The 27,916-nt window shown below is 43.5% G+C and overlaps 1 protein-coding gene across 1 annotated transcript; it reads right to left on the bottom strand.

Moving 5' to 3' along the window:
* Positions 1 to 364: 364 nt before the first annotated feature.
* On the bottom strand, positions 365 to 19,687 carry htr1d (5-hydroxytryptamine (serotonin) receptor 1D, G protein-coupled). The gene is made up of 2 exons (XM_068726475.1): positions 19,085 to 19,687; positions 365 to 3,937 (listed from the first exon to the last, which is right to left on the bottom strand). Exon 2 carries the CDS (start codon positions 3,243 to 3,245, stop codon positions 2,091 to 2,093), a length of 1,155 nt encoding a protein of 384 aa, XP_068582576.1. The 5' UTR covers positions 3,246 to 3,937; positions 19,085 to 19,687; the 3' UTR covers positions 365 to 2,090.
* Positions 19,688 to 27,916: the final 8,229 nt, after the last annotated feature.

The raw sequence follows: 27,916 nt of genomic DNA, 5'->3' as shown, positions 1-27,916 counted from the left end.
TCTCCAGACACTGGAGGGGTCAAGGCTTCATCATCGCATGTCATCTGTTAATATTAAACAATTATCTTTTCTTCATCTGACGCGTCTCTCTCTAAAACTCATAGTCTGTAGCATACAGATGTATCAACATTTAGGTTTAATGATACGTTATGTCATGTTGTGTCTTATAGACCATGTCATTAGTTTAGCAGGTGTTTGGTCCCCAAGGTTTCAGAAACGTTAAGTTGAAATGATTATGGTTCTAGATGAAAAGTTATGGGATCACCAACGTTCTGATGATTCATCCTGAGACATGAACGTCCACATAGCAGATTAACAACATATGTTAAGACCACAGTTCTCTTTGGACATGGAAACAAACAAATTGCACATTAATAATACATTTATTGTCAGTTCTATTTCATGTGAACTGAGTTAAATCTGATCCAGCACTGACTCTCCGCTCCACTGGTTCATCTGTAGGAGTCATGGCACCACAGAGATGTATGAATGTCTATATAAATATACACAGACATGAAGAATTGATGGCGGAGGTCCATTGGGTCGCTGATGTTCTTGCTCCAGAGTTGGTGATGGCTGACTCTGATGTCTGTGGACTGCAGTCATTAGCAAAGACACGTCTCTCACCCAAACTAGATTGATTGCATGTCTTTTCAGTGACTTCCTCATTTCTGTCTCTCCCCTGGATAAAGATTCATTTTGACTCACGTTCCCTCTTGAGCGGATGGCTGCAGGACGTCTGAGGCAGCTGGCACACACACAGAGATCATCCAACTGCAAGTCTGGACTTTGAGACTCAGTGTGTACATTATTGATGAAGTACTCCACGGACGAATGGCTACGCTGACCTGCAGTACATGTACAGCAATTCAAGGTACACATTGTTCACCAGTGAGATCTTTTGTTCCTAAGCTGAGCTCACCATGTGTTCTCTTTAAGCTCATTCATTTCTTAAATTCACTCAGCACTTCTTCATTGTTCCAAAGTATTGTTTGAATCGCTTCATTTGATGGAATTCTTCTTTGTGATTGAGACAGTGGATATCCAGCTGCTCATCAGTTATTGTTTTTAAACTTTGAGTTCCATCTCTCATAGACATGTATTCTGCATCCCAATAAACAGCAGCTTTAAGAAGAACAGGGCTGAAAACAGTGAGGTCAGCAGCTCCTTCTTTGTCACTGTCACTGTTAACAGCAGTGAAAAACAAGCATTTAACAAACAAACAGGTTAAATCACTGAGTGTGGCTCTGACTCTTCTCTCCTACCTTGTCCCTTTTAGCTCGAGCGTATCATTTCATAACATGTTTGAAAGGGTTTATTTGTTGCTATGGTTTTGGCTGTTACTTAAAATTCAGAGGCAGAGTGAAAGTGCTGTTTCCATTCCTGCCTCTGCAGCGACGAGACGAGCCTCGCTAGAGGATAGCATGTACAGATGTCAAACACTTGACAATCCTGCCTTCCTCAAACACGCATATATTACAGTAAAGTAACTGTACTTTACACACACACACACACACACACACACACACACACACACACACACACACAGACACGTATAGCACACCACTTTCAAATATAATTGCATATGTTGCGACATATACTGAATCTCAATAGTTTTGCAGTTGTTCTAGGTGCTTTACTGTACCACAGAAACACTATATGGAAGCAGCAGCACACAGACTGACACAGAGATTAAGACAACATATATTTCATGGCTTTTCATGAGCGCTGGATCAAATCCAGCCTCTCTTAGTTTGCTCTTTCCACTCTGTTACATCTGCTTTTTGTGTCCCTGCGACATGAAATAGACTTCAAATCTTCTTTCTCTATATTTTTAAGATGACTTCCACAATTCTTCGAGCTCAAGAGTTTCTCTCTTTTTTTTTTAGCATGCATGCATAAATCTATATGACGGATATGCTATCTAAAGAGCTATGGCACAGAGCTGTTTGATATCAAAACTAAAATAGATCACAATGAGCGTGTGTTCACAAGATGGGACATTTAAGTGTCAGTACTTCCATTATCACCGTTATTAGTCTGCATGTGGTTTGCTCTTTTTCCAAGAGAGTTTTTATAACGGGGTTTTTTCAGGTGAACCGTCTGAATTTGATGAGTTTTTGGAAAGCCTGTTTGAACTCATCGTTGAATACGGTGTAGATGACAGGATTGATGAGGGAGTTCAGGTATCCCAGCCAGGTAAACACATCAAAAAGCACGGGATCGAACCAGCACTCTTTGCATATGGCCGTGACGAGCGTGCCCACGAAGAACGGCAACCAGCAGACGATGAAGGCGCCCAGGATGATGCCCAGCGTCTTGGTCGCTCTCCTCTCCCGAGCAGCACACAGACGCTTCCTCTCCAACACGCTGTCTGCCAGCTTCACTTTCACACTGTTCATGAACAGAGGCGATCCTCCCGCTCCTCCTCCCCCACCTCCCGCATTGAGGGAGTGTAGGTGTGCTTCCTGGTTGGACGAAGAAGTGAGAGAACAGAGAGAGGAGGCCGCAGAGGTCTGAATGAGCTGCGCCGTGGTGAAACGTTTTCCCGAGGACGACGGCGTCTTGAAGATGCGGGAGCGGGCGGCGACGTAGATCCGTCCGTAGAGGATGATGAGAAGCACCGTGGGGACGTAGAAGGCGCCGAAGGTGGAGTACAGGGTGTAAGAGATCTGATCTGTATTCACCATGCACTCCGTCAGCTCCTCGTGGGCTTTGGCCTGCCGCCAGAAAAGTGGAGGCATGGAAATCGATATGGAGATCACCCACACCACCCCAACCATGATCGCCGCCCGGCGCATGGTGCGGCGTTTTGAGTACTCCAGGGCGTCCGTGATGGCCCAGTAGCGGTCCAACGCGATCACGCACAGGTGCAAGATAGAGGCCGTGCAGAAGGTGATGTCAGACGACAGCCAGATGTCACAAAGGATCTGCCCCAGAGACCAGGTCTTGCTGACGGTGTAGACGATGCTGATCGGCATGACCAGAATAGACACCAGCAGGTCGGTGACGGCGAGGGAGCCGATCAGGAAGTTGGCCGGCGTGTGGAGCTTCCTGGTTAGAAAGATGGTTGCGATGACGAAGGCGTTTGAGAGCACGGTAGCCAGGGTGACGACGGCCAGCAGTGCAGACAGGGAGATCTGGAAGCCGAGCAGCATGGCCTCGCTCCAGGGTGGAGGTGTGGTGTAAGGTGTCTCTGAGTAGTTGCTGGTAAAGTAGTCCAGAGAGCTATTACCCAGCTCCATGTCTCCTCCGCTCCTTCTCAACCGTTCTCCCAGGTCTGAACCGGCCTCACCGCGTCAGCTCAGGCATGGCACTGGGCCGGCTGCACAGTGGCGCGGCACTGCTGGTTGTGGCTGTAGCAAATGCAGAAGCTTGTTTCATATTTATACCATCATTTCATATCAACCTTCAGCAAACATCTAATTCCATCTAACGCTCCTGTAATTGAAGCCGGATAATTTGTCCATCTCTTCCCTCTGATATTGATTTGCCTTACAGTAGTGTAGCTGCAGGAGAGACGAATCCTAATTGGTATTCATACCGGCGCTCCGTTTCTCTCTTCCCAGTGCTCTTATCTCATCTCCAACCAGCAGCACAGCTGGCAGCAGCACCTTCTGACCAAACTTCCTATCAAACGCTTTAATGGGCTCCTCCTTTACGGTGAAGCTAAGCGGGGAGCGGCGAGTAGGACGACGTGACGACGGACACACAAGGTTCGCTCCTATTGTTCACACGTCCACGGGAAGCCGTCTAAATTGAGGTTTTGTGCTGATACTCGGCTGCTTGTCGTGTCTTTGATGATTTGAACGTTGCAGTTACATGATGCAGACGAGGAAAACAACACCAGTTGTATCGAAGTTAAGAATGTCAGTGGTAGCGTCCGTACAGCAGAGCAAAGGTTTCGTCATGAAGCGTCCTCTGCAGCACGTTCAACCTAGGGGAGACAAACGAGAGAGAGAAATATGAAAGAAGATTAGTTATATTCAACTTTAGCATCCTCCCCTCCCCCATACTGAACACATACACAAACAAACCTCCTACATCACAAAGCCCACACACAAGGGGCAATAAATGCAGATGAACAACCCGTAAACGCAGCATTATGACTTGATACACGGACTGAACAGCCACGCGATTTATTAGGTTAAATATAAAACAATTCACCAAACGTTAAGCAGTCAGGTCCCAACAGTTTGCTTTGATGATAACAGAACAGCGGGGCTTTACGGAGGTATATAATGAACATCGACTCTACACATGAAAGCAACTAATACAATAATATCATTCCACATTATGGTGTGAACGAGTATTCAAAGCCCACACAAAGCTCGTTAAACGTGTTTGTCTCATGCAGATGAACACAGATAGACTTTTGGACCGCTGACACATAAACTCAACTTGCTGTTATCGGTGCTCAGAAACACAAAGAGACGCTGAATGTTGTTGCCTCCAGGTAACAGAACAAGATCACAGGTTGGGGAGCTGACTCACTTTGAAGTACAATGAAAAGAGAAACAGTAAGAAGTGAAATGTGGAAATGTGGTATCAGGTCCCAGTGGGGATGAGGACTGTTAATCACCGCATAAGGCAAGTCCTCCCTGCAGCTTTCCATCTATACGTTGCTTTAATGTATTATTTAAGAGCGGCAGCCACTTAAATCTCAAAGGAAGTAGTACAAAATACGTATATATTGAGTGGCAGTATCTCAACCCGCTGACTTTACCCAAAATATGAAGTTTGTGACGAATGGTGAATGCTTTACTGAGTTGTTGTCTATATGTTATATATGTTATGTATGTTATGTGCACTTTTTCACGGGAAGAATTTACACAATTTCATTACTTGAAAAACATTTGTTTGGATGTTAATTATGTCCTCATGACCATTTTGTATTTCACACATCAACACGCTATGAAGTGACGCTGTTTGCCACAGTAATTACAAACGTCTGCTTCTTCACGGTCCACGCGACATTCTGCCGCCGCGTTAAGAGAGTCGAGGCTGATTTCTGTGTGTTTGTTCCTGATACAACTCCGCAAATCACCTCCATTAACTGGGTGTTGATTGGCAGCTGGGCTCTGGAGGGGGATTATTGTGCCTCGGCTGTGACAATAAATATGCTTATTAAATAGTAGAGAGCAGCCTCCGCTCAGCACGCTCATTGACAGACTCTCAGGTGGGCTTGAACATTTCTATGAACCAAACTCAGTTAGGGGGCTTTTGTTCTTAATGTGCAACGTTTGCTCCTAATGACGGTGACTCTTGAGGGTCATAAATTAATCCAGTACAATAAATATATACCATGGGATATGACATGTTTTTAAACTTCAAAAGTTAACAAGACTAAGAGTCTTCAGCCGTTCTAGCAGCTCTTCACGGCTCTTCTTTGACACAGTGGTGATTTGAGCCGATAGAAAACCAACAGAAGTATATATATATATAAAACAGTATATACTGTATATATATATATATATATATATATATATATATATATATATATATATATATATATATATATATATATATGCATATGTTTTGCCTCTGCTTCGTCCAGCACCATGACATTCAAATGGCCGTGAGGTTGGACATACATCGACACTGAGCGCTGGTCTAACTGCTGATCTGCAGTTCAGCTCTCCTGAATTTGAATGACGCTGCAAAACAATCACAGCTTCTACTCGTCAGAGCGCAGCGGTCGTACCGTCGTACAGCGTCTCCTGAACCATGTGCTTCGGTCCCGCACTGCTCGGTGAATGTGTCCAACAACCAGGCCGGGTTCTTACAGAGGATCAAGTCCCTTCCAGTAGGTTAACGTGTGTTTACGGCTCGTTATTTGTGTTGCAGATGGTTATTATTGATCGAAATAAACCGATATGTAACCCAGTCCATAATGAGAGTGATGGGAAGACAAGGCTAATGGCATGAAGGCAATGACGTATGCTAAATGGAGAGTATATATTAGTTGTTTTTCTTCTCCATGGCTCTTCAATTGACTTTTTGTTAGACAACGATGTCAATGGCTGTAAATTGACGTGAATCTTCTGTGCTTTTTTTTCTCCAGATAGAAGTTAAAGTACCACAGCTGCAATTCAGTGCTTACAAGAAACACATTTAAACATGGAACAGCAGCAGTACAGGCCACGCTGTCCTGACCTTTGGCCTCTAGTATTTACACGTTTGAAGCCAAACGGGAGACGACCCTGCTGACATCACAATGACCTCAGACTTTAGAGAGCTCTCTCCAGAACCAAAAATACATCATGCAACTGTTCTTCACAGGCTGTATCGTACATCCACAGCCTGTTTATGATAAGTGGACGTAGTGGTCGTGACAGCGTCCACTTCCACTGGTTTGTGAAGAGCAGCTTTGAAGCCTCTGAAAACACTCCGTGAAAGAGTTAAAGCTGTAAAACAAAAACACGGACAACACCGTGGTAGTGACCCGTAATCACAAGACAGCCCCGCCCTGAAGCTTCATCGTCAAGTTCACAGCTTTCACTAAATCAGAGCATAATGTACTAAATGAACATCATGCTGTATTGAAGAAGACTGTAAACTAGAGATTGAGACCATAAACTCATGTTTACAATGTTTACTGAGGGAATAAATCAAGAGAGAAGTAGAGTCATTTTAGACTAAACTTCTATACAACCAGAGGAGTCGCCCCCTGATGGACACTAGAGAGAATGCAGGTAATAGACACTCCCACATCGACTTCACTTCTTAGAAGTGCCGGTTGGAGTAAACTGAACTTCTTGTGTAGAATCCGTGGAGTGCCCCTTTAAAACTCTAGTGTGTTGTGTTGTAGATTCCAAGAAAAGAAAACTTCAACTGCTGATGTGTTAGAGATGTAGCCACTGATGGGTGAAGCGTTACACAGCGCAGCAACCTCACAGTCCCACTTCACTGCATCGGCGGAGCAGGGATTGGTTCGTGCACAGAGCGCTCAGTCATCGTGTTGTCCGAGTGAGAAGAGTGTCGTGGACGTCGTGGACTCATTCATTCATTCATTCATTCATTCGTCTCTGCAGCAGCATGCTGGATAGATGACAGCTTATCTGTTTACACATCCAACAAGTCAAGGAGAAGGCTTATCTCCTACGGGTCTGGTTTACAGCACAATGAGGTAATGAGCTTCATAATGAATGTTTGAGAGGAAAAAGATTTTCAATCAACAACAGGCCTCGACCGTTTGTGTGAAATATATTAGCTTCTACATCTGGCTTTAAAATTGAAGATCTACAGGGAGGCATCTCTCAGCCCAATGGGGTTTAACATTATTCAAGAACAATGTAAAATAAAGTGGTTATAATGAAGTAAACTCACAATAATAACAAGCACAGAACAATCTGAACTTGTTGATGTAGGTCATGACGAAGGGCAGAAGTGGGCCTCATTGCATCACACATCCATTCACCACAAATCCAATTCAATCCTTTCAGGCTTGGGCCAAATCCGAGCAGATGCTTCGGTGTGAGCGGCAGCCTGTTTGTTGGTCTGGGAGAAACAGTGGGACCCTCTGAACCCAGCAGGCCTGCAAACACCGCATGGCCCCACTGGAGATAGGCTAATTGATTTAGCTCAGAGAGCTACCTCCTCTGTCAGCCAACGTCTGGTGTTTACTCAAGCTCGTACTAAACAGTAGGTGAGCAAGCATGTGTGTGTGTGTTCTGTGAGTGTGTGTGTGTGTGTGTGTGTGTGTGTGTGTGTGTGTGGGTGGAGGAAGTTTACATAGATAGGGAGGTTGGGGATTGATGATGGAGTTAATGGAAGAATCCTTATGGAAGGAGTCGTGGGAGCAGACTGTTGGAGCTCTACAGTGAATCATGTTGTAAACCGTGTTTCTTTTGTCAGATCAGCTTCTAACAGAAACATGACGTTCGTCATTCTTTGTGTCCGCCCCGTTTTTAAAATAGGATTAAGGATCATTTGTGTTTTGAACATAAACTCTTTGATTGATGCTGTTTTAAGTTTGTTTTTAAGTTTGTTGTGTTTTTGTGCGTTTGCCATGTTGACCAGGATGCAAAAGTGATTTAAAGGCTCAATGGGATTGTCCTGATACATAAAGGTTAAATACATTTTTATTTTTTGTATTCTGTCATTGGTGCGAGTGCTTTGAAAAATGTTTCTGCCCTGGGTTTGGCCTCTCAGGCTTCTCACAGGTGGCCTATCGTTTTGATGAATAGTCTTTTCGGCTCAGGACGGTTCCTTACAAAGGCGGCGCCGTGATAAGAGCTGGGTGAATTCTCTAAATGTTAAGGAAAGGTGCTCCGATGCTTCCTTGCTTATCTCCTCCAGCATAGGGAACATGGCATCCTTTATGAAAGGAAAGGAGATGATTCTGCTCCATAATTCCTTATGGCAACAACACTTAAAGCCACACACCATCTACACTCACTGTCTAATTTTACACCGCGGGTAGATTAAAAACATCCTTCTGTTGTTTAAATCAGCAAAAGAAATACATTTGTACAATGCAGTTTGCTCAGAACAACGCAGCTCCTGAATTATAGAGCTGAGCGGCATCATCTGTGGGAAAATGAAATGATGAAATATAGATTAGTAGGAATATTTGAGCAGTCAACATGACTTCAGAAGTAATATCTATCAAAGTGCAGCCTAAAGGTTAAGGTGCATACAATAAATAAAATCAAATAAAAAAGCATCAGCCATTCCTCCATGCTGTGCAGAATAACAGAAACACATTTCATGAATGGTAGTGTGCATGAATCGCAACATGCTGGCATGTCGCGCTGCAGTTCAGGAAGCAGCGAATGTAATCCCATTATTTCCGGAGGGCTCGAGGTTTATCTTATCTCCGCTGTTTGCAGCTGCCTGCGAGCGCAGAGAGTAGGTGTTCTGTTAAAGCTGCGGGGGCTGCACATGTGCACAAGCTTCCACATGTACAATTCCACATGCATGCAGCATCTGCACCACCCTCCAGCAATCTCCTGTCACACACACACACACACACACACACACACACACACACATGAATGTATGCATGGACAAATGTAAAACACCACACAATGAATCCTCACAGGAGACTCGCTCTGGAGGACACTAAAGGAGCGTCACAGGTTCCTGTTGATTGATGGTGACTGATTCCTGTGTCGGCAGAGTGAAGCGTCTCGAGTTACCCAGCGACAGCCACAGCGGTCCGCTCAAACCTCCGCTCACAAACCTCAGGACTCATTACAGAGGCTGGGCAGGATAAGCCCAGATCTCCTGTAAGCCGATAATTAAGAGGTTTCACAGCAGCATGTTTCAAAAGCACATTCCACATCATTTCTGTCTAGAATAAACTTCATGGACACATCAAGGCCTCCTACTGCACGGGAAACCTTCCCACCACTGTTTTTCTGTATTAACATCAGTCCACAGTAATACACTCTTGACCCTGAAGAGGAACAGTCCAGTGCAAATCTAGGACACCTGAGAGGTCCTTCTTTGAGAGTGGGCCTGGGACGAGCTGATGCTGAGCTTATCTGTCACAGCCGGCTGTGTGTGTGTGTGTGTGTGTGTGTGTGTGTGTGTGTGTTAGGAGGTGAGAGAGACACAGACAGGACAAATGAGGATCTGGTTTAGATCTGGGGAGATGATGAAAGAGCTTGTGATGAGTATGGTTTAACAAAACAAAAGATATGTTTTTGGTCGTCTGCTTGGAACCTGTGATCTTGTGCAGGATCATAGTTTTGCAAAATGTACAAAATGACTCCAGTACGATAACATTCTTGTCCTTTTTCCACATAAAGTAATTTGATTTCCACCCACTGTTGACAGCAAAATAAAACCAAACTTCACCCGTAACAAACAATAACAGTAACACTAACGCTGGAAACGTTCTTTCCCCAAACTGACTCACAGGAGATGACTCATTTCAACTCTTGTACCGATATTTAACATTCTAATCTAATCTAAGTAAGACAGCTGGAGTTTTACAATTCTTCCACTTACAAAGTAACTCTATCCACACAAACTTCTTACGTTTATTTGTGGTCTCCCAGGATTTCATTGTGTTAATATGTTCAATGCATTTTGATAGTCAGTTAATGCAAAATGACACAACATGGATGTGAATTGCACATTTTCATTAAAGTTGTTGCAGACTGTTTCATGCTTTCTAGAGCCGGAGCTCCCATCATTAATCCTGTTTACGTGGGGTAATTAAGTTGAAATCAGGGGCATTGACCCAGAATGCACCACTTCAAAAGGAATCACTTCGAGTCATGTCATAACTAAAATCATAATCATTTAGCCGCCACTTTCGGGGGGAAATCTTTTGAGAGTTGCTGCTCTTTTAATATGAAGACACATACTTTTCCTTTAATACCGTCAAACTGCAAATTAGATGAAAACTAGCCTGCATGGCTAAATCTGGCACATTTAAATGATGTTAATTAATGTGCATTTTCCTTTCTTAAATAAATTAAAATAAACATAAACCTGAGAAGAGCTTTCAGAGAGCAAATGCTCTGAACTTAAAATGAGCAGCAGCATATCAATGAATGTATGAAGTGACCTTAATATATTAGGTGTGAACTAATCACATTACGTCACAGTGACTTGATCACTTCATGATGCATCCTGCATTAAAGCAGCATGAGTCACGCATTAGTGAAGTCTGTTATTATAAAGTGTTACCGACTCAAATGTAAAACTGTTGTTTTGTGAATATCGCTGCTGAGCCACAGAAGTACACATTCACACTGAATCACATGAAACTAAAGACGTCCACTCCAGCAGTCTCTGTCCTAAAGCCGACATATGTAAATGACAACACATGGAGTCACCATGCCTAATAGATGCATTAATGCCACACAATGTCTCCGTGGATCAGGGGAATAATGAGGAACATGGTTTCAACAACTATATCAAAATAATTTGAAGAGTGTGAGTGAAGAAGCTCTGCGGTTGGTGTTTATGATTGTCTTCTATGTGTGTGTGTGTGTGTGTGTGTGTGTGTGTGAGTTATGAAGGTGAAGTGGAGGCGGTACGACTGAAGTTGAGAAACAAAGATCCATCCAGGAGACAACAGCAGATGTTTGAGTAGAGCGTTGAAGAGCACGACATTAAATCAGGGTTCAGTTTTCCCAGAATGATGAGAGTGACGATACAAAGATGAGAAACAAAGACACGGTTACTAAAAGCAACAAAGTAGAAACTGTCTGACAAAAAGAGCAACGCATGAAGACAGGGAGCAACGTTTAAGGAAAATAAGCAACAACAACCAGAGTTAAATATAAAAGCCAACACAGGTATGCTGTGAAGTAGTTTGACTAATGTTCTGTTTAATTATAAAGAATATCAGATGTGTTTTCTGGAAGCACAGCCCAGTAGAGATGACACAAGAAACCAAACAATATAAAGTGAAATAAAGAAGATGTCAGTTCAACACAGCGCCTCTTTACAAGACGGGGACACAATATTTTGTGGACTATGATTTGAACATATTTGTAAGTAATCCGTGAGAAAATACCTTTTCCTCGGGACATGATCAACAATGAAGTTTCGGTATTTGGGAATGTAAGTTTCAAGACACCAGGCTGAAAGATACTACAAACCAAAGAGAGCTGTGTTCATAGTCTCTAGATTTAAAAGAAGATGTTCCTCCACTGATGCTTCAGACGTTTGACAGCAGTGTCATTAACATGGCTGAGAACACATTATGCTTGACATGGCCGAGGGTTAGCCTGTACACTGAAATTGGACCGTGGATTGAGCCCTGCAGCTCTGTGCATGTTGTGAGGAAAATGAGCTGCAGCGGCGAGAGATTGTTCTGTAGCAACAGCAGCAGATGATCCGGTTCAGAGTGATCTCAGCAGAGACATTCACATGTGGGTTGATTTGATCTTGTGCAGCTCGTGCACAATCTTATCAACCCACTGTATGGTTTGTGCCAAGGACACACACTTCTGTTTTTTTGTGCGCCGTAAACACGATGGTTATATCTCCAGGCATTCAATTAAACTGGAGCATTGTTAAAGGATTAACATTTAACAGTAAGCCAGCATTTACTGACATCAGAAGGTAATCAGGTACTTTTAAATATATATGCAAAGCTCTAAAGCCAGAATTGAATTACTTATGATGTTATAAAGCAAAAATCAGCTGGAGAAGAAGTGCTCTTGTTATGATTGTTCATTGTCATGATTGTGACAGACGCTGTTATAGATACAGAGATTCATTATTGTGTGCAGGTTGCTGTAACTGGAACGCCTTTATGCACTGTAACCACACTGTAACCATGCTGTAACCACAATGTAACACTGTAACCACACTGTAACACTGTAACCACGCTGTAACCACGCTGTAACCACAATGTAACACTGTAACCACACTGTAACACTGTAACACTGTAACCACACTGTAACACTGTAACACTGTAACCACACTGTAACCACGCTGTAACCACAATGTAACACTGTAACCACACTGTAACACTGTAACCACGCTGTAACCACGCTGTAACCACAATGTAACACTGTAACCACACTGTAACACTGTAACCACGCTGTAACCACGCTGTAACCACAATGTAACACTGTAACCACACTGTAACACTGTAACACTGTAACCACGCTGTAACCACAATGTAACACTGTAACCACACTGTAACACTGTAACCATGCTGTAACCACGCTGTAACCACAATGTAACACTGTAACCACACTGTAACACTGTAACACTGTAACCACACTGTAACACTGTAACACTGTAACCACACTGTAACACACTGTAACACACTGTAACACACTGTAACCACGCTGTAACCACACTGTAACCACGCTGTAACACTGTAACCACACTGCAACCACACTGTAACCACGCTGTAACCACGCTGTAACCACACTGTAACCACACTGTAACCACAATGTAACCATGCTGTAACCATGCTGTAACCACACTGTAACACTGTAACCACGATGTAACACTGTAACCGCGCTGTAACCACACTGCAACCACACTGTAACCACACTGTAACCACACTGTAAGATCAATTAAAAACTACAGTCCTTTTCTGGGACAGGAGTTAATGTTTTAGTTGATTTTATTAAAAATAGTAAAATTATTGCTGTTCTAATAGTGGATTAATGAGAATTTTGAATATCTTCAGCAAGTGGGCAGTACGGGTTCAGGGCTCGTTGGACAGTGTTGCAGACAGCTGCAGTGTTCTCTGAGATGGTGTATTGATTGTATTGTCAATTAAGCAGGACGGATCCATATTGAATCGCAGATCCCCAGAGCAACTGTGAGGAAGTCAATTTGTAAGTAAAGAGAACAGAAACTGACATCTTGACTCTGACTTTGGTCAAGTTTCTGACAGAGAAGAGGAACGTCAATTAACACAAGGAGCTGCTTTTAAAAATGACAGCGGGGCGCTTTCAGCTTTGAGGATTGACTGAAATATAACTATATATATATATATATATATATATATATATATATATATATATATAAATAAATATAACTCCAGACTTTGAAACCTCGGTTTAAACTAAAACAGAACAAATGAAGCGGTCAGACGCATCAAACAACTCTGCAGCTGTCACTGACGTGTGATCGGAGCAGAGCTGTGCACGGTGACACAATGACTTAACATGATTAGTCCATGACTAACAAGAGAGGTGGTCACAGTCACACGGATATTAAACGGATGATATGACAGCCTTCAGGAGGTGAGTCAGATGATGACACGTTCACCAGAAAATCGGGAATGCCACAAATTCTCTGAAGTCACCACTTAACCAATTTGTTGGTGTGAGTGGTTCTGGCCTTTGTCTTAGGTCTTGATGCATCATTGTCGAATCTAATTCTGCATTTATCAAACTTTTATTATATTTTACAACAAAATATAAATATGCATTCTCCCACACAAAAGCAATGATCTCCATGTGGCATCCAAAAGAGATGTTTTGAATAACACTAATGCTTAATGGGAAATATTCTCCTAACCATACAATTTAAAAGTTGTTTAATTACAACGTGTGAATCAGTAGATTGGTTCGTCTACAGTACAGATACCTGTGTGTCTTTTTGTGTTTTACTGCCTTGTGGTACTTTCCTCTCTACAGGGTTCAGTCAGTGAACAGGCTGCTGCATCAGGAGACGCAGCTACGCCTCCCATAACCGGCTTTAAGCGCTGTAATGGAAACAGGCATCTTTCAACAAGTAGTCGATCTTGAAACATTGACCACTAATGGCCGGAGTGGCACAGCTGCTGCTGCTGCTGCTGCTGCAGTAGTGAGGGAGTGAGGAGTACATCATTTTCATGATAATTGCCAAATTGTCATGATCTATAATTACGACTTTCATCTGGAGAGCCCGATCTTCGGATTCAGTGCTAATCATATGGGCGGCCTGCTGTAAATCAGTCAGAGATGGAGGGATAGGGCAATGGAATAGAGATAATGTGAGGAAAGGAAATACAAAGAGGAAGGTAGGAAATGAATTGAGGAATGCTACAACAAATGAGAGAAAATAAGAGAAAATCACAACGGTCCCTCACAGAGGTTAACATCACCCAGAATAGAAACAAAGCAGGACTAACATTATCCTGAGACAATGCTGAAACAATAGAAAAGGAAGAAGAAGAGAGAAAGGGAAGGTTTATTTTGTGAGTGAAAGACTCCAATCCCATGTGAATAATCCTGTAAACCCGATGGGGTTACCACTGATACCGTCTCAACTCTAATGGACTCCTTTAATTCCAGTGTAAAGAAAACTCACAGCAGCATAACGTGTGACAGGAGAGGATTGATGAGAGGAGTGAAGCCCATAGAGACCGGTCTACTGTACTGTACAGAGCTGAGCCAGCGGCACTTTAAAACACCGGAGCTTCCATTTTGAGTATTTTCATATTGTGAAACTCAAACCAAATAACTTTCTCAGTGCACGTGGAAGTCAACATCAAACAAGGTTAACACTGGATTCATAAATCAAAATAATAAAAATAAATATTAGGAGTAGGAGTCATTTTTGAGAGTTCAATGATTCTTCTTACGACTGCACTTTTCTTGCCAAAACTCTCAGATTTCAGGGTTTCCAAAAGCAGCATTTGAATCTGCTGGCTGCCATTGATCTGAACTTCACCTCGCTGCAGTGCACAGCGTGTGATTATAGAGCCAACCTCAGCCTGGAGTTCAGCACAGTGGGAACGTTTTGGACTGTTGGTTGTACATTTTAAAGAAGCCTGTTTAAAGCCTGGTTGAAATGTTTCTCAATTTTCTGACACTTTATAAAAATAACCTTAATTGATAATGCAGCCAGCTGCTGGTGGGACGCCTCCACTGCAGAGCACTGGAGGATGGTGCTGCTGGTATTTCAGGGCTTCGGGTTTAAAGCTGGAGTTCAGTGGAGCGATCTCCTTTTATCAGCAGCTTCCATGACTTCTTGGTTAACTCTCTAAACTAGCTGCTGTGTACACACTACCTCTAGGATGCTACTTAGTTGTTGCTCCCTTCCTTTCCTTCTTCATTACCTTGCCTCCTCATCACTGTTTTCGTGTAGCTCTCCATCCCGTGGTTCCATCAGAACCAGTCTTCCCAATCGGCCCTTCCAGTGAGTTCATTAGGAACTCCCGTCCAGGCAATACTCATTTAGATCTTCAGCAGCTCTTCCCCTGATTCTCCATCGTCTCCAGCTTTAGATGCATCTTCCTTTATCACTCGTTGCATTACTTCCCCCTGAAAATGGTGAGATGGGGTCTAATTACCAACCAACACATACAGTATCTCTGTATCACATGGATTCACATCTTTAAGTAAGACTCTCTATTGATTCCAAGTTATTGGCCAGAGGTTTAATGAGGATTCCCATGATTGTCCTTCCTCGTGTTATCCGGTGTTAATGGACCTTTTCCTTCTGCTTCGTGGTCTTCACCGTCTTTGTTTCTGTACGGATGGCGTGAGGCCTCGGTGCTGCTGGTTTTATGACTCACAGCTGGGTACCTGAGGACGGTGACTGGTCCTCTGGATGCCGCTGATGATCGGTGTTATGTGATGATACTTTCCTCCACTTGTTCTTCTCAGTTCTGTTCAGTTGCAGCTTTTGTTGCCGCTGCTTCCCAAACCTTTTGCATGTTTCCGTTGCCTTCCTTTCATCGGAGCGCGCTGTCTACGGCTCGCCAAGTGCATCCGTTTACCGCGTGTGTTATTGCTGCTACGGCATAATAACACAACGGTTTTAGTTTTAATGGTTGTGGCAACTGTAAGTAATGCTGCGCTGAGACCTGCTGTCACGGTGTCTGATAGCTTCTCACTGAGTTTAGAGCTTTGTCTGATGGTAGTTAGCTCTCTCATGTCAGCAGTTGGGCCAATTAATGAGTACGGTGTCCGTGTTCGTCTCGTCTTCCTCATTGCACTCCCACTACCTCCTGGTCCTTAATGTAATATTGACATTTCCTCGGCACATGATTACAAAGATATGTAGCGAGGCAGAGTGTTTTACAGCCGAACGGTAAAGTCTTCTTCACAGTCGCTGCCCCACCATCTGCTCAGCTTCACATGCTGCACAGCTCTGTAAACAGTAGTGTGCAGAACAAACCGCGCAGTGATGACACTGTTGAATTCACTCGAGTGTTTTACTGCGTTCGCTGTTATGTCTCCCGAAAAAAAAGCAGCATTTCGGTTCAAGTAACAAATGTTGAGATTGTGGAATGAAGCTGTAACTCATCTGCATGCATCTGCTTCTTGTTCTCGTCTCAACACAGTGAAATACCTCCAGTCACGCTAAACTCCCAGCATGCATTGCCAGACCCAAGCAAACATACAATAATTAAGTTGAATGATGACATCACATCTAAATTTAAATCTCCAATGAACACTTCCTTTTATTCCATCCATGGAGACAACATGGAACCTTTTTAAAGAACATGTTCCTCCCACAATCACAGCATAAGTCTGTGTGAAAGCAGCACACAAGAGGTGCGCTATATCTTTATGAAAACGTGCACATCTGAGTTGAAATCATAACCTGTGAACGAGGTAGTTTGGCATGCAGATGAAAGGCGTTTCAACATTTCCAAAAAGCTCTCTTATTGCTGTAGTGCGCCATGCCTGCCCCTGATGTAAACCCACAAAGTAATGGACTCGGGTGTCAGTATGTGTTTCTGTTCATGTCGGTTTTAAAGCGAGGCTGAGAGTTTGTATTGTCCTTCGTCTTATACATCGCTGACTCTCAGTGATTGCCCAACAGTGGGAGTGTTTCCTATAGGAGCAAAAACAATGTGACTCCAGGCAAGTGAACGCGAGAGAGCAAATCAATGGGGATATGATTCGTACCCCTATATCCTCTTCTTAGAGAGAACGGTTGTATTATCATGCTATGCACTCTTGAAACCATCGGGCATAAATTGCTTCTTCCTACATTAATTATTAAACACAAACGTTAGACTTTGCCTAATGAGCTCCGAACCAGTCCTCTTTGTGATGTGCCCCCTCATGCCCCAGATGAGGGCAGAAAAGTCCTCCATCATCATATATAAGAACGTGATATATTCAATAGCACCGTAATGTTTCAGCATCGTTCACGTCTACAATGTTTAATACAGCGTTATTGTTAAGTATAGGGAGAGGGTATGGCATGATAGGATCAGGAGGTGATTTTACATCTTCTGTCTTCAGTCACACCCTGATTGTTAAAGTGCATGTGCAGAGGCATGTGTGTGTGTGTGTGTGTGTGTGTGTGTGTGTGTGTGTGTGTGTGTGTGTGTGTGTGTGTGTGAGAGGGGAGAGAGAGGGAGGGGACGGGAGAGGAAACTGCCTGAGTGAGTCTCCCGACGGACTGGAGGTACATTGTGTGCTCAAAGATGCTTTTCATCACAGCATCGTGATGGTGATTCCCTTTCATTTTGCAGAGCATCTCTCACATCAGTCAGCTACTCAAAGCAAAAATATGCAACACTCCCCCCCCCCCCCCCCCTCTCTCTCTCTCTCTCTGAACACAGCCTGAGGTGGGTTCCTGAAAAGCTGGAGAGCACAGAGGACAGGCCTATTTTTTACAACTTGAAATGGACTTTAATGCTCCTCCTCACCACTCGTGGCAAAAGCAGCATCTTCTCATGTTATTCAAATAATTGAATTCCTTCGAGTGAGGATGGTCAGACAGAAAAAGAAATGATGAAGATTCTGAGAACATGAATGTTATCATACTCTCTTACATCTCCTTAAGCACCACATTGCTACAACATGTTTTTGTATTGCCTCCCACAAAAAGCCCAAAAGGCGTATTACTTATAACCAACATCACCATGTTGCTCCACTCTCCTGCCCTGCGTGTGCTTAATGGATTCAGCTGCTTGTGCCACAACTGTGCTGGGTTGGAAGAAAACAACTGTAATATAATGTGAGCACCATGGCCAGTCACCTCTCCTACCAGCATGTTATACAGTCATATAGGAACTCAAGCCTTATGATTCAATTAAATATGCTTTATCATAATATAAGCTCCTCATCTGCAAAAACATTGAAAAACACCAAGTCAACAAAAAGACCTCGACCTTCATATTATCTTTAGAAATCAGGGAAAGATAAAGAACCAAATTATAAAGCTACATAAAGCTGCAATCAGTGAAGAAGTAACATGAGATAAAATAATGATAATATGGTTACATGATTGTATGTATTGGGTTTTTAAAACATAATGTGATTCCTGCATCCTCTAGCTCTTTACTCACCCTGTAAATCACACACACACACACACACACACACACACACACACACACACACACACACACACACACACACACTGGGGGCTTCATGCAGGTTAAGACGTATTGTTTTCCTCATGTCTTGCACTTCATAACACGTTTGAATCCATGAAGCTTGTGTTGCTTATTCCCCTTCAGGGACTAGTATCGAGTCTACCGTCTCATGTTGTGACATGATGTGTTCTTGTTGTTTGATCTCTCTATAATATATTATAATAGCCCATTTCAACCTGTAATGGTTGCGATAGTTCAGAAAGTGAATTATTAAATTCCACTCCATTGCGCTCTCAGATCCGTGCGTAATGGAAGCGAACACGTACAGATGGTGTTTATTTATTTATCTAAAAGAAGAAAAGATGGATCAAAACTTACCATGTTTTTCCCTCATTTGACGGATTTCTCTCCACTGTTCTTTATTTAGAGGAGCGGAACCCCAGCAGCGGCGTTGCTCCTTTACGCGCGTCCAGTCCAAACAAGCAGCACACAGCCTGGCTCCGTTCAGAGGGAAGCGGCGGGCGATCCGCTTCAGTAGATGCTGCTGCTGTAAGTGCTGAGATTGCTTCACGTCTCATCTGAAAGGTGGAGCGTGTCGGTCTGTGCAGACACACACAGAACAACAAGTTCTCTCAGGTGTCCCGGGAAACTTGAAGCGACTCAAAAACGATGACGTTCTGCTTCAAAAACGTCTTTTTCCAGAGTTCAGCGTGTGGAAGGTGTAACCAGAGTGCTGCCGGAGGAGCTCCATCTGATGAAGCTCATTGTGAGTTTTCTTCAGCAACAATTAAGCCCCCTCCCCTCCCGTCCCCCCCCCTAGGGGATGACATGGGGGCTTCCCGGTGCTGAAGCGATCCGCTCCGCTCCGGAGGAGATCACGGAGTCGTCAACAAGTTGCATTAAAATCTGCGTTTTCTGGGAGGTTGTGATGGGACTGGCTGCTCTGTGCGCACTGCCAGTGGATGCAATGGACGGCGACCACAGGCGTTTGTTTGCAAGTAAGTCAGTGGGAATCTCTGACGGTCCATTTCTGCTTACTGTATACAGGGAAGAGGTTCTCAACATAGGGAGCAGGGATCTCCCGCAGACCAATGGCTGTTTAAAATGGTCCCACAGCAAAATGAGCAGCTTACATTCTGTTTAGGTCACCATTTAAATATGTATGATCATTTCTTAAAGAATATAATACTTCTAGTCCAGTATTTAAAAGGAATTCTGCAGCTGAAATCAGTGTTTAGGGAATCAAACTCTGACCCCATGGAGACTTATGGAGACTTAAAGCTTGGTTGTTAAATGTGGCCGCTGTGATCATCTTGGATTCAAAGCAGGATTTCAAGTTTACAGAAGTACAAAGTATTAAAAAACCATAATGCTCAGACTCGGTATGACTCTTCTGTTCTGTCTAAATCTGCACCAGCAGACCTTTGTTGAGTTTGTTTGCATGCATTGGTTTCATTAAAGTTTCATGACTTCTGAACCCTCGTCCACACACACACACACACGTCACACTGCTATGTCCACGCTGGCTCGATGGGATTCCCGCTGTGATGCTGAAGCTGCATACTTTGGGTTTGTAGTTTTGCATGCGTCAGTAACACACATACTGCAGCATGATTACACATCAGTAGCAGTCTCTCTCTATTGCACCGTAAACAAACATATCAAATGAAGGTTTAGAATAGTATGTTCAGAGGAAGACTAAGTCACAAACGGATGTAGATTAAGATCAATACTTCCCGACACATTAGTCTTTGTATATTTGAAATATTAACTCTGCTCCGGCTGTTTGAGCAGTCTAACTTTTATGCCAAAAATATGCCACAGATTTAAGCAGATATGCGGAAAACTGCAACTTTCAGCTGATATCCCTTCCTGCTCTTCTTGAGGTGGGGGCGGTTCATGAGACTGCAGAAACCCGGTTGTTGACGGCTATTTGCCAGCCCAGCTCGCCACTTATTTCCAAAAGTTGAGGGAAACACCTGCAGCGAGAAACCTTAGACACGTCGTCGATGGTGAACCCACATCTCAGCCTTTCTTATATCAACTGCGCCACACTGCAGATTTCACTGAGATTTCAGCAAATCAGCAACAACAGCAGCTGCCATAAGAAAACCAAAGCCTGACCCCTGGGGAAGAGGCTGACAGAGTGTTCTGAAAAACATGGCTGGAGTTGTGGATTAGAGATCACCCGTTAAACACCTGAGTGGAGCACTTTACAGGACATGTCTCCTACACAGACCGGCAAGAGAGAGACTCCAGGTGAAGCTTGAATGTATTTATTCAGCATTATGTCACCGTGTCTGTTATTGACGACACTGTTAAACAGGAGTCACCACCTTCCTTCAAACGGACATTTCCCATTAACCCTAAGTCATCTTCCTGCTCCGTCATATCAGTGAATTCATCTCAAGAGAGTTCCCTGAAAAGCTCCACTTTCAAGTAAGAACAAAGTGCCTTCAAATTATTTTACATGCTCCACACTGGTTCACATGAAGAGCGCTGCTGTTAGTTCATTAAATGCTTTGATTAAACTACTTTTTCTCTCTCCCATCTTCTGTATGTTTTATCATTAATTGAATCAATAGCAGCTCCTTGAACGCTAATTAACAGGCTCTTCATGTATAGAAAACGCTCATCAAGACATGGAGCACATCACTTTCTCACACACACACACACACACACACACACACACTTTAAGGGCTGTTTTAACTGCTGGACTTAGAATTGACAGATCTGTCTTTGATCCCATCGTCTCCGTCCTCAGGAGACGGAGCGTCCACGAGGGAGTGAAGCACAGTTTAGAGTTTGAAACACGTCTCTCTGAATCGAGGGTCAGAAATGTGTCTGCGTTGAGTTTCTCTTTGCGACGTTCTGATATTTCACTTAAAGGCTCAATCAATGAGTTCTTAAATATTATTTTAGTTTTATTCTTATTCTGCAGACAACTGTGTCGTTTGCAACACTTTGACGAACTGCGACACCAGAAGAGGTCATTTTGAAGATTAGTAAACGCTGGACGGGTCGACTGGAACCGACAGACACAAATACATCACATGATCACATCCTGTTCCACACCTGACAGCGACCTCCAGCTGTGTACGAGACAGAATCACTTTGTTATGAACCATCAGATTATGTGGTACTTCAGTTATGACCAGACAGACTTATAATAATAATATTTAATAATAGCATTATGGACCTGGTAAACATGGATGTCATGTCATTCAGTACCATTCTGTCCAGCCTCAGGTCACAAACCTGTTTACAGTCGTTACACATTCAATAAAGCATATTTACCTCCTCGTCTCTCTGGGTATTCTACACTCTTGATATTGAGTTGACTGAAGAGAGGCGACAGGAGGAAATAGAGACGCAACATGAAGAGCTCCTAAAGCCCGTCGTGAACCAGCATCTCATCCCTCAACAGGGCCGAGTGGGTCGGTCGGTTCTTCCGCTCCACCTTTAGAAGAATGATATTCTGTTTTTATCGTTTCACATTCCAGACCACCGCTGGGACAGTTTAATGAAACTCACTAAAGAACTGAGTAATCTTTGAGAGAAAGAAATGAACGCTTGAAGAATGCAAACACAACGTTCACACTCAAATACCGTAAACGGTGAAAACAGCAGGTGACCGTAAACACTTAGTGGCTTAGTGGGCCGTGAAGCGGGACGAGTGTGCACATTATGGTCCGATTCATCAAGAAGGACCCAGGTATCTTTATGGCCTCTAACTCACAGCCCCTCCCCGTTTGTCAAGCACAGAACAAAGGCCTTATTGTTTCATCTTCATATCCATGAGACAGAAACACACACCTCAGGATTAATAACGCCGTACCTTAAACACATTAAACACATCACAGTTTTGTTTGAAGTAAACTTCAAGCTGACATCCATAACTTTCTAGATGTCGTCTACCTCTGAACCCTGCGGTTCACTACGGATCACTGCAAAAGCATTTTCAACAGCACTGATAGATATTGATATTCAAAACACGGATACCTGCTTTAGAGGATAACTTCGGTATCTTTTAACCTTATTTTACCACGTTTTTGTGTCTAAGTGGGGACAATTATCTGTCACTCAAAAGAGCACAGTCAGCGTGATCCAGTAATGGTTTCCTATTTATTTGAACCCAAACAACCATCTGTTCCCAAACCTAACTCTGTAGTTATGTTTCCTAAACATAACCAAGTTCTGTTGATTCAGCTTAAGTTGAAACTAAGTAGTTTATTTTACAAAGACTGTGTGCGTGTAATGAGCAGAGGTTACCACGCATCGCTGGCTTTAGTAGGAAAACAAAACGAGGAGTAACTTTTCATAATCAGGATCTGAGGACACGTTGTCTCTTTTTCTTAGTGTGTCATGTGACTCGTTGACAGAAGACAGTGAGTGAGAGTTGTCGAGAGTTTGTTGTGTTAAAGTAAAGATAAGATCATAATTATTGTCCTTGTTATGCTTAGACGAAGAAAACAACATGTGGGATTTCTAAAGATCAGTAAAGTGTTTTGATGTTTGTTTGTTTAGGTTCAGATATGAGTGAGAATGATTTCAGTATTCATCGTTTTCACTGGTTCACCTTGAGGCTAACGTGTCAGTTTTACACACAGCCCATCATATCATAAGAGGTAGAATGTGACTTCACTATGTATTTGAGATGTCGTGTATATTCACGTCTTCAGCAGGAGGGAATGAGCTGTGAGTGAACCGTGGTACAGGAGTCATTCACTCAATGAATGACCGCAGTGAGTGCGATGGAGGCTCGACCCTCATCATTCATCATTAAAGTTAATAGAGGGAGAATTACAGCTCACATGCTGCACAGTGTTTTGCTGGATACCCATTTATCCAGCAGTCTGCAGGAACTGAAGCTATAGAGCGAGCGTACAGATCAGGAGCTGCACCGCGAGGAGAGGGTTGATTTTATAGACGGATCTGATCTGAGAAGAATCTCCTCAACAAGTTCAACTTATCCGTCATCATGGGGTTTGCTGCTTTATTCTGTTTATGCATAAGAGACGATGATTGATACACGTTGAGTATTGCGTTGCTGTGAGAAGGTGGAACAACTCATGTAATCCTTCTCTCTGCATGCTTCAACGTGTGCTGCTGCTGAACGTGATAAACAAGCGATTAGTATTAAGAGACACACGTTGTGTCTCTTAATTTTTTGCCTTTTCCTTCTTGCCAGCAAGACAAATTAAAATGTCTCTTTAGCTCCCAGCTCACATGCTTCCTGCTCACTACCTCACAACACAACACAACAGTGATGTTCCTTTAGGAATAAAAACAAAGTTGCTTTTCTTTAGAGATAACCCAGAGGCGATTTGGCTGCAGAGCTGAGTTTTATTTGCTGATTGCTCACCGTGAACAATCTTTGCAGCATTTGTGAGGTACAAAGGCCAAAGTGATGAGATAGAAAGGCAAACATCACAGCAAACAGAGGGAGAGACGCTGAAGAGAGGCACACAATGCAGCAATGCTATGCTCACAGTCAGAGAACAATTATGAGATTATACAAGCGTGTTCATTTCTCTTTAAGCCATAACCTCGGGGATGTTGTGACGTCCAGACTCTGCAGCCTTCACGCGACCATTAGAGGCTCCTGACTGTTTCAGAGCTGCTTTAATGTCGTTATAACGTTGTACAGTTGTTGTCTCTGCAAACCAATTCACTGACATTGAATCGGTGTTCTTTACTTCAGGGTTTTGTCTTGTTTCCAGATATTGACACTCATTTGAAATGCTTGAATAATAATAATTAAGACTAATTCTTGAACAATCATCTCTTTCTGCTGACATCATTATTGTCTTGGTTAAATAAACATATGCTTTGAAGGCTGAATTTCAGACTAAATGACTAAATGACTTCTAAATGTCCGAACAGTGCTGCAACAGAACCTGCTGAGCAACAGAACCTGCTGAGCAACAGAACCTGCTACCAGGTAGCTATGAAAAGTGTAAACAGCCTGCAGGTAAATATATATGCTTATGCATGTTAGTTGCACTGAGTAAACATGTTTATGCAAGCACACTTTTCGAATGACAGTTGAGTGAAGAACAGACATCGCTATATAGTCAGGTACAAACAAGACAGAGCAGGTGAAATGGCGCTTCATCCACACTTTGACTTTGTTGGGTTTTAAAGATTCAGCTGCAGGTCCTCACCCTGAGAGCTGTTTCAGGTCTGACTCGCGAGTCTATCAGAGCTGAGGTCTGTCTCAGGTGTGGCGCTGCAGAACCAGGAACAGATGACATGTTGCCAATACGACGAATGATTGAGAACGTCAGCCGCAATGTGACCTTGTTGCCTGAGACACTTACAGGACAACGTGATGGAATCACAGACGCTGCGACCGCCGTGCAACGACTCCCATCCAAACAGTTGAGGGAGTTTTATGGCAATTGTGAAAACACTGGATTCATATAATACTGACATTTCAACCAAAACTAAATCTTGAAGTCACAAACCGGCTGTCAACAAGAAACGCAGCAAACTCAAGCAGACACCAGTGTACTGATAACTAATTCATCGCAGACTGACTCAGGTGATGTCGATAATGCCCCGACCTGTAGACGCCGTCTTCTTTACCATCTGGTGTATGTGTGACTTGTTTTACCAGGTCGTGACCTTTCATATCGATGGCCTTCAGCCAGCTGTTAAAAACACTCTGCAGGTGATTTTGTGTTTTTTACTGAGCAGGCTTGCTCTGCTAGAATATACGAATATAAAGAAGGTTGATGCACACAAACTGACATTTAAAAAATAACCGCGGCTCAATACAGCTCTGTCTGACTTCAGCAAAAGTCAAACCAGCCAGGTTAACAGAAAACACAACAATGATCCAATGTGATGGATGTTGTGCATGTAAGCAGATCATACTGTGTGTAGTATCATCACTCCATCAGTCATCATTGTAGCAGAGCGTGAAATAAACCACATCTACAGTATGAATGGATGCTCAACCCTTCTAGAAACGGAGTTCATAAGCTGCTGATTTGCAGCAGCAAATATTGTTTTGTGAGAAACATAAAGCCACTTGAATTATGTGTCAATGTGACAAAATGTTCACCGACAACATATTTGTTTTCCTGCAACATCGCAGCAACTGTGACCCACGCGGACCCTCTTCCTGCTCGTGTGCGTATCAAACAAAAGTAGCACCTCCTTCACTACAAAACAAGGTTGCCAGGGAACAGAATCCAGCAATAGTTTATTAACATGATTTCTAGCAAACAGAAGCTGTAAATGTGTGTTGAATTTGTGAACAGGCTGTTTCGTGTGAGGAAGGATTCAGAGAAGGTGGTGAGCATTAATGAATTGTCCAACTAGATCATGTAGTGATGCGACAAAGGTCGGGTTTGACCCAAATACACGACCCAGAAACCAGGCAAATCATAAATAAAGTCAGGAGTTAGTCAGGAAACCAGGTTCAGGCTTCAGAGTAGAGCAGAAACACTCAGAGAGGAAGACAAACGACAAACAGAACAGGTGGAAACGGGCTGCTTTATATACTGCAGGGCTGATGAGGGAAGTGGGAACAGGTGAGCAGGTGATCAGGTGATCAGGTGAACAGGTGATCAGGTGATCAGGTGAACAGGTGATCAGGTGATCAGGTGAACAGGTGATCAGGTGATCAGGTGATCAGGTGAACAGGGTTACAGGGAAACGAGCAGACTGACTAGTGAATGAATGAAGCTGGTGTGACACATCAGTTCTATCTCTTGTTGTAAACCATTACAGGTGAGTCAGTCTAACCGGCTCAGTGTTTTGGTATAATAATACAAACACTTTATCATCAGCTTAAGTGCCTTATAAGCAGCACTTATTCTGCAGCTCGGTGGTCGACCAGCGATCAATAATCAGTTTTCTAAATAATAAAAACTAGAGATCACAGAGTCCCTTAAGAGTTTGTGTGCTGATGAATGCAATCAAAGGGGCCAACGGTGCAATACCTCCACAGTGAACGGAGTCTGGACCCTCCCTGATCTGTTTCCAATGATGTGCCACTAATGAGTATTCTTTCGCCAAATGGATTATAAATAACTGTAGCGGTGTCCCATTAACTAAACCGCTCTGAAGTAATGAATATGTTTTATTAGAGAGCTGGGTGAGAGCCACAGCTGCAGTATTAGTCCACTCCACTCTGCTAGGAAAGCTCCCTCACCACCCTTAAACTAGACACGTCTTCAGATTTTGTGGAAAATAAAGTTGCACACTACGATCTTCTCTGTAGTTTTTTGGGGAGACTCAAACACACAGATGGACACCTGTGTGTGTGTGTGTGTGTGTGTGTGTGTGTGTGTGTGTGTGTGTGTGCTAGAAACCTTCATCTCTAAGTTATGCATGAGTCTAAATCCCAGTGGGATTCTTCCCCCCGTCCTGCCCCAGGATAATGCCGTTTCCACATGACTCACCTGTCCGATGCAGTTAGCGCAGGTGAGTCCACTCGCTCACACACACACACACACACACACACACACACACACACACACACACACCACACTTAGGCATTATTTAAGTCAATCTCTTGCTCTTTCTACAGTCGTGTTGTGGAAATGATGGAATCAGTATCGGCTCGTTAATCCTAACGCCGGTCGCCTCCGACAGCTCCGGGAACTCGGCTCCTCACCCAAAGGTCTGTCAGTTCAAATCCCGCCAAGCAGGCCGACCTTTAAATGCTGACTGTACACCGGAGTGGAGGTTAACGCGGCCAACAGTTCTTGCTAAGATCCGTCCTCGGGGAGTGTGTCGCAGGGAGCCGGAAACCCTGTGAGGGATTGTGAGCCAAAGATACAGGAAGTGTGTGTGTTTGCGCCCGTGCTGCAGCTGTTTACACGGTTGTTATCTCGGAGCGAGTTTGCTTCTTGAATTTCTTCTTAGTGATCAAAAGATGTCGGCGTCAGCATCCTGTACACACTAAATGTACGGTCTTCAGTTATATAACAACTAACAGCAGCAACAACCTGCTGATCTAAACAGCGCTGCTATCGGGCGACTCACCGGGGGCAGCGCGGTCCGTGTGTGTTGACAGTTTGTGTATTGGATTCAATCCTACAGTGACTCACTCTGTCCTCTCGAGGTTAAAGAGGTGTAACGAGACAGGACCTCCGGCAGGCTGGTTAGCGTGCTCGTTTCACTAGATACCGCTGTGACACAATGCAGCGGCATCTAGTGAAACGAGCAACACAATGCAGCGGCATCTAGTGA

This window comes from Cebidichthys violaceus, unplaced genomic scaffold (genome assembly GCF_023349555.1).
Source record: "Cebidichthys violaceus isolate CVI_PGR_0920_01 unplaced genomic scaffold, fCebVio1.0.p SCAF_39, whole genome shotgun sequence".
Classification (NCBI taxonomy): domain Eukaryota; kingdom Metazoa; phylum Chordata; class Actinopteri; order Perciformes; family Stichaeidae; genus Cebidichthys; species Cebidichthys violaceus.
The sequence above is the reverse complement of the archived record's forward strand: the minus strand, read 5'-3'. Positions and strand labels throughout refer to the sequence as shown.